At 43.4% G+C, this 15,200-nt stretch overlaps 1 protein-coding gene across 1 annotated transcript; it reads right to left on the reverse strand.

Moving 5' to 3' along the window:
• Window positions 1-76: 76 nt before the first annotated feature.
• LOC106576663 (28S rRNA (cytosine(4447)-C(5))-methyltransferase) lies at window positions 77-6,477 on the reverse strand. The gene is made up of 16 exons (XM_014153911.3): window positions 6,345-6,477; window positions 5,484-5,611; window positions 5,275-5,317; window positions 5,107-5,174; window positions 4,694-4,953; window positions 4,335-4,536; window positions 3,997-4,196; window positions 3,775-3,864; window positions 3,501-3,588; window positions 3,208-3,348; window positions 2,060-2,199; window positions 1,852-1,941; window positions 1,618-1,740; window positions 1,341-1,438; window positions 1,099-1,235; window positions 77-988 (listed from the first exon to the last, which is right to left on the reverse strand). Exons 2-16 carry the CDS (start codon window positions 5,587-5,589, stop codon window positions 519-521), a joined length of 2,256 nt encoding a protein of 751 aa, XP_014009386.2. The 5' UTR covers window positions 5,590-5,611; window positions 6,345-6,477; the 3' UTR covers window positions 77-518.
• Window positions 6,478-15,200: the final 8,723 nt, after the last annotated feature.

Below are 15,200 nucleotides of genomic sequence, written 5' to 3' on the forward strand. Positions count from 1 at the left end.
ACAATCTAATAACATATTTGATGTCATACATAGCCAACAATACTGCAGTAATATACAAATAAACACAAGATGGGGGTATATGGCAAACAATCCGAGACATTTTATTGGCTCAAGGATTAGTCTTTACAATACATGTCAATTTGATCAAAAGACACAAAATGTAATTAAACCAAACAGATAACATTGCAAGGAAGGAATAAAATGTGAAATGTTAAAATGTTGAACAAGAGTTGAAGTTAGAACTTTTACCATATTCCTAACCTACAACCAATCATCCACGAGGGCCATATAAAATATCTGATCTAGTATCTGTGTGGTTAGGGACAACAGCTACCTACTCCAAAGGGGGCAGGGGCTCAGGGCCCTGCTGCAGTGATTTTCAGTCCTGAGGGAGGCAACATTTATCCTAACATGCTCAGCTCTTGTTAAAATTACTTATCCGTCATGACAATTAGACCTCTGACTAGTGACAACTGCAAAATAATTAGTCTTCATTTTCATAAACATCTTATACATGTTCATTGTCCAACCTCTTCTTTTTTTAGCAGCTTCTTCAACTTATTGAATTTGTTCTTCCCCATTCTCTTCTTGCTCTGCATGGGGGATTTCCTCTGTTTATCGCGTTTTTTCTCAAACCTGCTCCTTTCCTTTGATTCTTTGGTTGTCTCCCCTTCTGTTTTGACTGTGTTGGACTTCTTGAGCTCTCCGTCCACTTTCACAGTCCCACCATCCATCTTAGCAATCTTTGCCTTTTTCTGCCCGGTCGGTTTCTCACCCTTTTTCAAGGTGCTTGGGTTTGTTGTTTTCTTGCCGATGCTTTTGGCTGGCTTCCCGTTGGCTGTGGTCTTCTGTGACACAGCTGGCTTGCCAGGGACTGGCTTCTGCTTCTTGGACTTGTTCTTAGACCCTGCTTTAGATGGTCCGTCCTCATCAGAGGAATCAGCTGTAACCTCTACTGCCTCAGATGGCTCGGTTTCCTCTTCTCCATCTGGAATAGTGACAATAACAGGATGTAAAACTAACATAACACAAGTGGTGTTTCCATGACACTGGACAAAGCATTGTGGTTTATTAGATCCAAGATGACATCTACTTTACCTTTGTCAACTGCTGTGGTTGGGACCGTGTTGGAGAACTTTTTCAGCTTGGCCACAAAGAAACCGTCCATGTTGTGGGAATGAGGATAGAACCGGCGTGAGAGTTTCAGAGAGGGATGGAATCGTCTCTCTTTGAATCTAAATAGAGGAAATATATTTGTTCATATTGCACGAGGAAATGGTTAGGTGTTACGGGTAAATATCAGGATGAATGTGAATAATGTGTTCTTATAACCCCTTTACCTGGTGAAACCTTCTTTGCCAAAGTCCAGTCCAGTCTGGACGAGTTTGACGTTTCTTTTCTTGAGAGCATAGTCCACTACCCACTCATTCTCCTCCACCTGGTGATGAAGTCAATGAGGTGAACTATTCTACTCCAAATGAATTTAATTATCACAGACATTTTGTACATGCACCAAAAAAAAGGCCACAATACAAGAAATCATTGCAATTCACTTTAAGTAAAGCCCCACAACTTAGATTGTGTTTATTTGTCATCAATGTGACACTGTGTACCCACCATGATAGAGCATGTGCAGTACACCAGATAGCCTCCAGAGGGAGACTCAGCGTTGACCGAGTCGATGGCCGCCAGGATGAGCTCCTTCTGCAGGTGGGCCAACCGCAGGATGTCAGACTCGTCCTGAGAGACAGGACGTAGGATTAGGAAGACATGAACAGGAAGTTGTCATTAAACGCCAGTGTCTACTGTAAATCTAAAGGCCTGTGTAGTGTATAATAGGTTTTTTCTCACTTTACTGGTCTTCACAGCAGGGTCTTTGGAGATTACTCCTGTGCCTGAGCAGGGAGCATCAAGCAGCACTCTGTCAAACCCACCCATTACCTACAAATATAGTAACCAACAGGTTAACATACCATCAATGGGTGTAACATACATACTTATATTGTGTTTATACAGTCCATGTATAAACTGCATGTAGAGCAAGAACCTCTCTCATTACCTTAGGGAACTGCCTCCCGTCATAGTTACAGATCATTGAGTTGGTGACTCCCAGACGGTGGATGTTGCCCACCACACTCTTCAGTCTGTCAGCACTGGCATCATTGGCCACAATCACTCCTGTGTTCCTCATCAACTGGGCTGTGGGACACACACATATACACAATAAATAAGTAATCAAATTAAAAGACAAGTCTTGCCTGTCAAGCCCCTAGATCAGGGGTTCTTCATCTTTTTCAGGATGGGCCCAAATGAGAAATTCAGTGTTTTCCTGGGTCCGAAGCTCATGAACACATGCCCCCCTTTAGGGGCCCTAAAGCGAGATATGGCTAAGTAATTGTGAGTAGCTAGGTTTCCATCCAATTGTTAACAGATTTTCATGTAAATATTCTAAAATCTGCTAAAAATGTGCATTTTCCCACCAGTGGTGTGTTTTCACCAAACCGACTTGCGTGATGACGTAGTGCACACAAAACTTACTTTTTCACATACCAAATAAATATCAAAAGTTTCCATCATCTTTTCAACTCTACCGATAGTTTTGTTTCACAGCAGATGTGCCTAATCTGGTCTTGGCATGTGCCCTCTCAGATGCAGTGCGGGTAGGCTAGTCTACATTTGTTTTTTTATGGATAAAAGCGAGAATATTTTTATTTGTCAAACAGCAGTCATGCATCGATCATCATGTCACCAGAACAAGACCCTTGATATTTATTGGCGAGGAGCATCAAGCTCATCACCGTGCACTTTCACGACTTTTTTCATCTGTAGACTAATAAATTGCATGGTTTCCCTGAGTGACGTTTCCGGCACCATTTCTCGCATAATTAATTTTACATACACAAAAAGATCCCACCATGTCGACCGAACAAATTATGTCGGCATTTACAGTAATATATTTATATATTTTTATACATCATGACTTTACTCACATAAAAAGTGTGGATGGAAACGTGGTTATTGACTGACATAGCAAGAGAAAAACAGCTGCTGCACAACCAAATGTCAAAATTATGTTTTCTTCTATTCTAACTCCCATGTCGCAACACAAGAAAGGCTGCCTTTGATTGTTAGGCTAATTGTAGAGACCAACAGCAGTAAACAGTATTGTGATCATGGTCATTCAACTCTCATTTTTTACATCCTCACCCATATAGGTGGTCTTTCCCCCGGGAGCTGAGCTCATGTCGAGCACAGTCTCCCCCTCCTGGGGAGAGAGAGCCATGACAGGCAGGAAGCTGGAGGCTCCCTGCAGCATGTAGTGACCAGCTAGGTACTCTGGGGTCGCACCTGGGAACAGGAAAACACAGCTAGGGTATACACTCATCAATTCATGCACACTTACTCATAACACACAGAAAGCTGGATAATAGTAGTAAATAGAGAATTAACATTCTAATCTTTCATACAACTATAAAAGGTTAGAGGGTGCTAGTACTGACCTATGGGTACTGAGGAGTCAAAGATGACCAGGCCCACTTTAGACCACTTCCCCAGAGGATCCAGATTCACCCCTCTGTTGATCAGGGCCTGGGACAAACAACAGACATGTCACTCAGTCAGTCTGGCAGAGGAACAGGTATTACTAATATCATCCATTTATCCTTTGGTCAATTTCAAATTGACCCTTAATCCTTTCAGAGAAACACAAATGCCTAGGGGGTGGGGTGGATTTGGGGCACCTTTATTTGATCCAAGTTGAAAGAGATTTGTTACCTGAGCCAAGTCCCTCCTCCTTGTCTTCAGTGTATTGGTCCGAATGGTGACAGGTCGCTGAATTTCATTGGCCTCCAGGAAATCAATCAGCTACAAAGCACATAAGAGGGAAGCCTTAGTTCAGCATGATGACAAAACCATTACAACAAAACGTAACCTTCCATAGATTCCTGTTCTTTTGTGTTTCTATGACATTTGGGAGAACAAAGCAATGACACATACCTCTGACACTGGGAAGATATCCAGCAGTTTGTCTATGAGGAAATTGTTGTAGCTGTAGTAAGTGGAAAGATCCTTTTTGAGGAGAGAGAGGTACTCTGTTCTCTCTTTCCCCTCCTCTCTCTTGGTAGCAAAGTGAGAGAGAACGTCCACGTTGTCCTTTATTCTCTGGTGGATGGTCTGCAGGTCTACAAGCAAAACGCCTGCAATCACAGGAGACAGAAACTCACTACAGATGGAGTCCACAGGCAATGATAAAGAACATATAGCAATGTGTAAACTGGCATAACAAAAAGCATAACTGTTAAATCTAAAAAAAAAAAGTACAAAGCTAAGCTCACCCTCTTTTGCTATCTCCTCTGCTCCAGGTAGTATGAATTTGTCCATCTCATCTATATTAGCCTGTACCGTGTCATCTTCATCCATGTCTTCATCTCCACTCTTCCCCTTATCATCATCATCATCATCATCATCATCACTCTCCTGGCCTATGGCTTCCTGCAGCTTCTTCTGCTTCCTGGCAGCTCGCTCAATGGGGAGCAGCTGAACGAGGGATGAAAAGAGGAGTAAGGAACAGATGATTCAACAGACAAAGATTCAGCACCTTGCTAAAGAACAGTAAGAACTTTGAAAGACAAACATTGTTTTGCTATTTAGAACATGTCCTGGACACATAAATTCAGTGAATAATTTCACATACCTCCTCTCCATCACCGTCTACTTCCCCCTCTCCTTCACTGCTGTCCTCCAATGCACCGTAGTCATCAACCAGGTCATCATCATCATCATCATCATCTCCTTCAATTAGCAGTTTTTCCCCTTTTTTGTTCTCCCCTCCCCCTTGTCCCTCGTCCTCTTCCTGCTCCCATTGGCTGTCACTGTCGTCCTCGTTATCCGATTGGCCGACCTCACGCTTCCTCTTTGCTGGCTTCAGCCATTCACTGTTTTCATCTGTGAATCCTTGAGAACAGGGGAAACAAACCAATTAAATCCCCATTGACATTCATGGCTATTATATTGACAACACAGTAAATGGATGGGGCTGTCTGACTCTGGATCCACATGGACTGGGTTGACTTACCCCCCAATGCTTACAAATTAACAGTAATTTACCTTTTTTTGTCTCCTCCTTCTCAATGGTTTCCTTGGGCTTTTTGGTCACTTGAGCTCGCTTCCCAGCTCTACAAAACAGCATCATCTTCAGCAAAAGTTTGTGACACATTACATAGTGGTTTAAAAAAAAGGATTGACAACATAACATCCAAAAGATTACAAACAGACCTTTTCCTGGACCTGCTTGACAGTCGTTTTGGTGCAGTATCCTCTGCAAATGACAAGCATAGTTAGTGAGCATCAACCTCTAAAGCTTCATGTCTCATTCCCAGTCATGCATCTTTGCTTTAGTGCCACTGTACTCCCAGCAAGTGAAGGAATACTGAGCATGTCTTCAGCTCTTTAGAAGCTGTATGTTATAATAGCATCCCTCTCACCATCCGTTAAGAACTTGGCCAGCTCAGTCTCTGCTCCTTTCTGCTTCCTGGACTTCCGCCCAGGCCCCTTCTTCACATAAGTGGTGGGATCCAACTTCCTACCCATGACTGACACCTACACAGGTAGTCTGGAGAGAAGATATAGCTCATGATCATGTTGGATTTACACACTAAGGCATAGGATCAGAATGGGATGAAGGTAGTCACTAACTATGCACTGAGGGCAGCTCTGAAAGATGGTTGCTAGCTATATTCTCAGTAACATGTTGCTCAGAATCTGTTCCAAGAATGTTGCAAATAACAAAATTATAATTAACGACAAATCAGCTAAACTTGAAGTGTTTATTGAAAATGTTACTGAGAACAACAACCTCTTAACTCTGACCAGCACACTGATGTGGAGAAATAAAAAGCAATGTGAAATAGAAAAAGTTAACGTCTCTAACATCACGGTGTTATATGTAACTTCCTTTTCATATGCCAAGTCGGCATTCTTGTCATAAGAATGTTAGGTAGTCATCTAGCTACTTAGTAGACAACTGCTAATCGTTAGTACACATTTCCACGCATGCTACCGTTATCCATCAATGGTATCCCCCCAATATTCAAGTATGACGATGTGCCGGTAATTAGCTAACCTTAGGTAACGACACATTGACTTCAGTTAAAAACAGACGAGTTGCATTCTAGAGACAAACCAACGTTAATCTCAGGAGGTTGCTATGAGCTGTAAAGAATGCTAGTTAGCTAACGTTAGTTAGCTGGAATTTGGTATCACATACGCAGCGCAAATCCGTCACCATGACTTGTTCATTCACTTGTGTATGGCACAAACAATTACGACAACTCTCCAAAACTCACCTTTGCAATAGTTAAAGTATAATGTATTTATTCGATCCTTGACTCCAATTTACAGATTAAATTTACGCACGTGTTATTTTTTCGAGTACAGGTTGATTCCGGAAGAAACAAACATGCGTTTCCGGCGCATGTGATATACGAAGGCAAAATACTAATCTTTACACACGGAGCACATAGTTTTCATACTCTGGAAGTAGGTTGGACATATTCTGTATCTTTTACATACTAACTGAACATAAACTTTACTCATTTTGTTTAATGTTAATGTTATTTCCCTGGGGTATTGACGACCATTGAGAATAATCAATCTATTTCGATTATATACTGAACAAAAATAGAAAAGCAACATGTAAAGCGTTGGTCCCATTTTTCATGAGCTGATGAAAAACAGATAGGAAAAGGCCGCACACTGCTACTCATGCTCCCAGGTGATATTTATAACAACGTTTCGACCCTTAAATATTCATCAGGCATCCATATCCCAGGTGGGGTGGAAGGTCCTATATTTTATTTATTTATTTCACCTTTATTTAACCAGGTAGGCAAGTTGAGAAGAAGTTCTCATTTACAATTGCGACCTGGCCAAGATAAAGCAAAGCAGTTTGACACATACAACAACACAGAGTTACACATGGAGTAAAACATACATACAGTCACCATGGCCTTTTTTGCCTTTACCTCCCTTATAGTGAGATAAGGGAGGTTAAGGCAAAAAGGCCATGGTGGCGAAGTAAATACAATATACAAATAAAATGTATTTGTCACATACACATGGTTAGCAGGTGTTAATGCAAGTGTAGCGAAATGATTGTGCTTCTAGTTCCGACCATGCAGTATTATCTAACAAGTAACCTACCAATTCCACAACAACTACCTTGTACACACAAGTGTAAAGGAGTGAATATGAACATGTACATAAAAATATATAAATGAGTGATGGCCGAACGGCGTAGGCAAGATGTAATAGATGGTATGGAGTACAGTATATACACATATGAGATGAGTATTGTAGGGTATGAAAACATAAAGCGGCATTGTTTAAGGTGGCTAGTTATACATTACATCAGGATGGCATAGAGTACAGTATATACATATGAGATGAGTAATGTAGGTTATGAAAACATTATATAAAGTGGCATTGTTTAAAGTGGCTAGTTATACATCTAATACATCAAGATGGCAAGATGCAGTAGATGGTATAGCATACAGTATATACATATGAGATGAATAATGTAGGTTATGTAAACATTATCTAATATAAATAATATAAAGTGGCAAGTGATAAATTGATTACATCAATTTTCCCATTATTAAAGTGGCTTGAGTTGAGTCAGTATGTTGGCAGCAGCCACTCAATGTTAGTGATGGCTGTTTAACAGTCTGATGGCCTTGAGATAGAAGCTGTTTTTCAGTCTCTCGGTTCCAGCATTGATGCACCTGTACTGACCTGCCCTTCTGGATGTTAGCGGGGTGAACAGGCAGTGGCTCGGGTGGTTGCTGTCCTTGATCTTTTTGGCCTTCCTGTGACATCGGGTGGTGTAGGTGTCCTGGAGGGCAGGTAGTTTGCACCCGGTGATGCGTTGTGCAGACCTCACTACCCTATGGAGAGCCTTACGGTTATGGGCGGAGCAGTTGCCGTACCAGGCGGTGATACAGCCCAACAGGATGCTCTTGATTGTACATCTGTAAACGTTTGTGAGTGTTTTTGGTGACAAGCCGAATTTCTTCAGCCCCCTGAGGTTGAAGAGGCGCTGCTGCGCCTTCTTCACCACGCTCTCTGTGTGGGTGGACCATTTCAGTTTGTCCGTGATGTGTACGCCGAGGAACTTAAAACTCTCCACCCTCTCCACTACTGTCCCGTCAATGTAGATCGGGGAGGGCTCCCTCTGCTGTTTCCTGAAGTCCAAGATCATCTCCTTTGTTTTGTTGACATTGAGTGTGAGGTTATTTTCCTGACACCACATTCCAAGGGCCCTCACCTCCTCCCTGTAGGCCGTCTCATCGTTGTTGGTAATCAAGCCTACCACTGTAGTGTCGTCTGCAAACTTGATGATTGAGTTGGATGCGTGCATGGCCACGCAGTCGTGGGTGAACAGGGAGTACAGGACAGGGCTGAGAACGCAACGTTGTGGGGACCCAGTGTTGAGGATCAGCGGGGTGGAGATGTTGTTACCTACCCTACCCACAAACACTGGAATGGTAGATTTGCAGTGGAAGAAAGTGCAAAGTAGAAATAGAAATAATGGGGTGCAAAGGAGCTAAATAAATACAGTAGGGGAAGAGGTAGTTGTTTGGGCTAAATTATAGATGAGCTATGTACAGGTGCAGTAATCTGTGAGCTGCTCTGACAGCTGGTGCTTAAAGCTAGTGAGGGAGATAAGTGTTTCCAGTTTTAGAGATTTTGTAGTTCGTTCCAGTCATTGGCAGCAGAGAACTGGAAGGAGAGGCGGCCGAAGGAGGAATTGGCTTTGGGGGTGACCAGAGAGATATACCTGCTGGAGCGCGTGCTACAGGTGGGTGCTGCTATGGTGACCAGCGAGCTGAGATAAGGGGGAACTTTACCAAGCAGAGTCTTGTATATGACCTGGAGCCAGTGGGTTTGGTGACGAGTATGAAGCGAGGGCCAGCCAACGAGAGCGTACAGGTTGCAGTGGTGGGTAGTATATGGGGCTTTGGTGACAAAACAGATGGCACTGTGAGACTGGATCCAATTTATTGAGTAGGGTATTGGAGGCTATTTTGTAAAATGACATCGCTGAAGTCGAGGATCGGTAGGATGGTCAGTTATACGAGGGTATGTTTGGCAGCATGAGTGAAAGATGCTTTTTTTGCGAAATAGGAAGCCAATTCTAGATTTAACTTTGGATTGGAGATGTTTGATGTGAGTCTGGAAGGAGAGTTTACAGTCTAACCAGACACCTAGGTATTTGTAGTTGTCCACATATTCTAAGTCAGAACCGTCCAGAGTAGTGATGCTGGACGGGCGGGCAGGTGCAGGCAGCGATCAGTTGAAGAGCATGCATTTAGTTTTACTTGTATTTAAGAGCAGTTGGAGGCCACGGAAGGAGAGTTGTATGGCATTGAAGCTCATCTGGAGGGTAGTTAACACAGTGTCCAAAGAAGGGCCAGAAGTATACAGAATGGTGTCGTCTGCGTAGAGGTGGATCAGAGACTCACCAGCAGCAAGAGTGACATCATTGATGTATACAGAGAAGATCCAATAATTGAACCCTGTGGCACCCCCATAGAGACTGCCAGAGGCCTGGACAACAGGCCCTCCGATTTGACACACTGTACTCTATCAGAGAAGTAGTTGGTGAACCAGGCGAGGCAATCATTTGAGAAACCAAGGCTATTGAATCTGCCGATGAGGATGGTGATTGACAGAGTCGAAAGCCTTGGCCAGGTCAATGAATACGGCTGCACAGTATTGTTTCTTATCGATGGCGATTAAGATATCGTTTAGGACCTTGAGCGTGGCTGAGGTGCACCCATGACCAGCTCTGAAACCAGATTGCATAGCTGAGAAGGTGCGGTGAGATTCGAAATGGTCGGTAATCTGTTTGTTGACTTGGCTTTCGAATACTTTAGAAAGGCAGGGTAGGATAGATATAGGTCTGTAGCAGTTTGGGTCAAGAGTGTCCCCCCCTTTGAAGAGGGGGGTGACCGCAGCTGCTTTCCAATCTTTGGGAATCTCAGACGACATGAAAGAGAGGTTGAACAGGCTAGTAATAGGGGTTGCAACAATTTCGTTAGATAATTTTAGAAAGAAAGGGTCCAGATTGTCTAGCCCGGCTGATTTGTAGGGGTCCAGACTTTGCAGCTCTTTCAGAACATCAGCTGACTGGATTTGGGAGGAGAAGTGGGGAAGGCTTGGGCGAGTTGCTGTGGGGGGGTGCAGTGCTGTTGACCGGGGTAGGGGTAGCCAGGTGGAAAGCATGGCCAGCCGTAGAAAAATACTTATATATATATATATAGGGCTAGTACTCAGTGACATCACTTCCTAAAACAGGAGGTAAAATGTACAACATAGGTTCACAATATTAACATTCAATGTATCAAAATACATGATCATACACAAGGAATGTGATCAATATTTACAGTAATATACATACACATACAATATTCAATTAGGATTAAAAATAAATAATAATTTGGACATTTTGAAACTGAAATAAAAGATCACAGAAATGTTCCAAAAAAGTATTTTTCAAATTGTGCATAAATTGGTTTATATCCCTGTTAGTGAGCATTTCTACTTTGCCAAGATAATCCATCCACCTGACAGGTGTGGCATATCAAGAAGCTGATTAAATAGCATGAGCATTACACAGGTGCATCTTATGCTGGGGACAATAAATGTGCAGTTTTGTCACAAAACACAATGCCACAGATGACTCAAGTTGAGGTAGCATGTAATTGGCATGATGACTGCAGGAATGTCAACCAGAGCTGTTTCCAGAGAATTTAATGTTAATGTCTCTACCATAAGCCGGCTCCATAGTGGTTTTAGAGAATCAGTATGTCCAACCGGCCTCCCAACCGAAGACCACGTGAAACCAGGCCAACCCAGGACCTTCACATCTGGCTTCTTCACCTGCAGGATGGTCTGAGACCAGCCACCCGGATAGCTGATCAAAGTGGGTTTGCACAACCAAAGAATTTCTGCACAAACTGTCAAACCGTCTCAGGGAAGCTCATCTGCGTGCTCGTAGTCCTGCAGTTCGGCATTGTAACCAACTTCAGTGGGCGAATACTCACCTTCGATGGCCACTGGCATGCTGGAGAAGTGTGCTCTTCATGGATGAATCCCGGTTTCAACTGTACCTGGCAGATGGGAGACAGAGTGTGTGGCGTCGTGTAGGCGAGCAGTTTACTGATGTCAACATTGTGAACAGTGCCCCTTGGTGGTGGGGTTATGGTATTGGCTGGCATAAGCTACAGACAGTGAACACAATTGCATTTAATCAATGGCAATTTGAATGCACAGAGGTACCGTGACGAGATCCTGAGGCTCGTGCCATTCATCCGCAGTCATCACAACAAGCTGAAAATATCCCTGTTATTCCTTGGTCTGCCTGCATACTCACCAAACATGTCACCCATTGAGCATGTTTGGGTTGCTCTGGATCAACATGCACAACATGTTCCAGTTCCCACCAATATCCAGAAACTTTGCACAGCCATCGAAGAGGAGTGGGACAACATTCCACAGGTCACAATCAACCGCCTGATCAACTCTATGCAAAGGATTCAGATCCAGGCTTCTACCTTTTTTTTTTTAGGTATCTGTGACCAACCGATGCATATTTGTAGTCCCAGTTATATGAAATCCATAGATTAGGGCCTAATGATTTTACTTCAATTGACTTATTGACCCTAAGTGTTGACCCTTCTTTTTCAAGACCTCTGCAATCCGCCCTGGCATGCTGTCAATTAACTTCTGGGCCACATCCTGACTGATGGCAGCCCATTCTTGCATAATCAATGCTTGGACTTTGTCAGAATTTGTGGGTTTTTGTTTGTCCACCCGCCTCTTGAGGATTGACCACAAGTTCTCAATGGGATTAAGGTCTGGGGAGTTTCCTGGCCATGGACCCAAAATGTCGATGTTTTGTTCCCCGAGCCATTTAGTTATCACTTTTGCCTTATGGCAAGGTGCTCCATCATGCTGGAAAAGGCATTGTTCGTCACCAAACTGTTTCTGGATGGTTGGGAGAAGTTGCTCTCGGAGGATGTGTTGGTACCATTCTTTATTCATGGCTGAGTTCTTAGGCAAAATTGTTAGTGAGCCCACTCCCTTGGCTGAGAAGCAACCCCACACATGAATGGCCTCAGGATGCTTTACTATTAGCATGACACAGGACTGATGGTAGCGCTCACCTTGTCTTCTCCGGACAACTTTTTTTCCGGATGCCCCAAACAATCGGAAAGGGGATTCATCAGAGAAAATGACTTTACGCCAGTCCTCAGCAGTCCAATCCCTGTACCTATTGCAGAATATCAGTCTGTCCCTGATGTTTTTCCTGGAGAGAAGTGGCTTCTTTGCTGCCCTTCTTGACACCAGGCCATCCTCCAAAAGTCTTCGCCTCACTGTACGTGCAGATGCACTTACACCTGCCTACTGCCATTCCTGAGCAAGCTCTGTACTGGTGGTGCCCCAATCCCGCAGCTGAATCAACTTTAGGAGACGGTCCTGGCGCTTTCTGGACTTTCTTGGGCGCCTTGAAGCCTTCTTCACAACAATTGAACCGCTCTCCTTGAAGTTCTTGATGATCCGATAAATGGTTGATTTAGGTGCAATCTTACCGGCAGCAATATCCTTGCCTGTGAAGCTCTTTTTGTGCAAAGCAATGATGACGGCACGTGTTTCCTTGCAGGTAACCATGGCTGACAGAGGAAGAACAATGATTCCAAGCACCACCCTCCTTTTGAAGCTTCCAGTCTGTTATTCGAACTCAATCAGCATGACAGAGTGATCTCCAGCCTTGTCCTCGTCAACACTCACACCTGTGTTAACGAGAGAATCACTGACATGATGTCAGCTGGTCCTTTTGTGGCAGGGCTGAAATGCAGTGGAGATGGAACATTTTGGGGGATTCAGTTCATTTGCATGGCAAAGAGGGACTTTGCAATTCGTCTGATCACTCTTCATAACATTCTGGAGTATATGTGAAAATTAATATTTGTGTCATTCACAAAACTTTTGGCCACGACTGTATGTGGGTTGCAGACATCATGTCAGTGATTTGTTAGTTTTCTTGCTTCTGATGACCCGTCCCGCGTTCAAAATACGACCGTTTAAAAAAAATATGTTTTTGTTTCGAACGACCGTTTGAAAACTGAAATTGTTGTTTTTTGTAAATTGAAATTGATAACAAAACGTTGTCATGATTTCGATCGCTAACGTATCCCACTTTCCCAACTCACTGTTTAATCAAATTAAGTAACGTTAGCTAGCCACATTTACTTTGTTATTTGCTCGAGCACAACTTGTAGTCAACGATATGCCTAGAAACGACCGCAAAAAAAATGTCAAACGAGAGAGAAAAGGGAAAGTTAACATAGAATCAAAGGGAACAGTTACAGTAATCAACAGAGGACAAGAGAAAGTTCAACTTAAACCGCCAGTAAAACCACCGGTCAAGTCGCCGGTGAAGCAGCAGACGAAGCCAGTAAAAAACCCAGGTGGTCGGGGCCTTGGGAAAGCAGGGGCTAGACGTTTGGGTCAGCTATTGAAGCGTGCAATCCAAGAAAAAAATAATGTTACAGGAAACGAAAAAGTGCCTTTGCCAAGTGAGTGATCTAGCTACTTTGCCCCCATTCCCAGGTAGCACAAACCCACAGTTTCTGTCTGTGACAAACCTCTGGCCCGGTGCAGGCTAGATGTGGATGCTAACGTTACCCGGGAACCGGGGCCAGGATGGCATCTGTCAACTCCTAGCTGTTACACGAAGAGATCGGCACATTTTGACGAGGTCACTAGGTTTTGGATCAAGGTTGCTACACTACCCACATCCTTCGGAGAGCACATTCTTCATGATTTTCAAAAAGCAATTTTGAAGTATGTGATGTTTATGTCAATTAAAATATTTCATAACCAATGAGTGTATCTCTATCTTCATCTCGATCTGTATCCAGCGACCCCAGTTCGTCTCTTCAAGTACCAGGCAGAGGCTGCATCTGCACCCAAAACCAACAATGCAAGGCATGTGGCTACCCGGGTCTCCCAGCTCATCCTTCAGGTAGTCTCCCAGTGCATGCACCGGGGTGGCATCTCCATGGTGGACCTCAAGCATGCCCTGGCTGCTGGTGGCTATGATGTCACCAAGAACAACACCTGTGTGAACTTAGCTGTGAAAGGCCTGGTGAGGAAGGAGACACTGGTGCAGACTACTGGAGCTGGTGCATCTGGGTCATTTAAACTCAACAAGGTAACTGTTTGATTAATACATTTTTGTCCATGGTGGTTTTTGTTTTAGCTCCTTGGCAACCCAGAGGACCAAGCAGAAAACAGGAATTTGGAAGCCAGCAGCAGAGAATGGGAAGGCCTTTAAACCAACAGGAAAAGGACTGAAACCAGGAGCAAAAACTACTAAACCAACAGGAAAAGCTGTGAAACCAGCAGGAAAAGGACTGAAACCAGGAGCAAAAACTACTAAACCAACAGGAAAAGCTGTGAAACCAGCAGGAAAAGGACTGAAACCAGGAGCAAAAACTACTAAACCAACAGGAAAAGCTGTGAAACCAGCAGGAAAAGCTCTGAAACCAGGAGCAAAAACAACTAAACCAACAGGAAAAACAGCTAAACCAGCAGGCAAGTCACCTAAACCAGCTAGCAAGGACAAAACAGTTGTAGGAAAAGGTCAAAGGGAAATAGGAGATAGACCAAAACATGTAAGCAAAAGCCACAAACCAGCAGGACAAGCATCAAAATCACCAGCCAAGGTCCAGAAAACAGGCTACAAAGCCCCTAAACCTGCAGGAAAGGCCTTGAAAGCAGCCAATCAGAAAACCTGCAAAATGGATGTAACCCCCAATACAAAGCCACGGATACAGCGACCTAGGGTTGCCAAAAGACGTGCTTCCTTGTGGAAATGGACCGAGAGTATGGACTAAAAGAGTAATATGCCAGTAGTAGATTTGTCAAATTACCTTAGCCTTACAATGTTATATTTTGTAAATCATATTGTTATTGGTTTTTATTATATTGTTACTCCCAAATTACATGTATATTGAGTGATTGTTCGACCAGTATTACATGAAAACATGATTTTTCTCCCCATCATGAGTGATAAATTGTTTTGTTCTCTACTCTCCAACAGTCTCTTTGACAAAGAACAATGTAAACATGAG

This window comes from Salmo salar, chromosome 05 (assembly GCF_965601325.2).
Source record: "Salmo salar chromosome 05, fSalSal1, whole genome shotgun sequence".
In the NCBI taxonomy this organism is placed as follows: domain Eukaryota; kingdom Metazoa; phylum Chordata; class Actinopteri; order Salmoniformes; family Salmonidae; genus Salmo; species Salmo salar.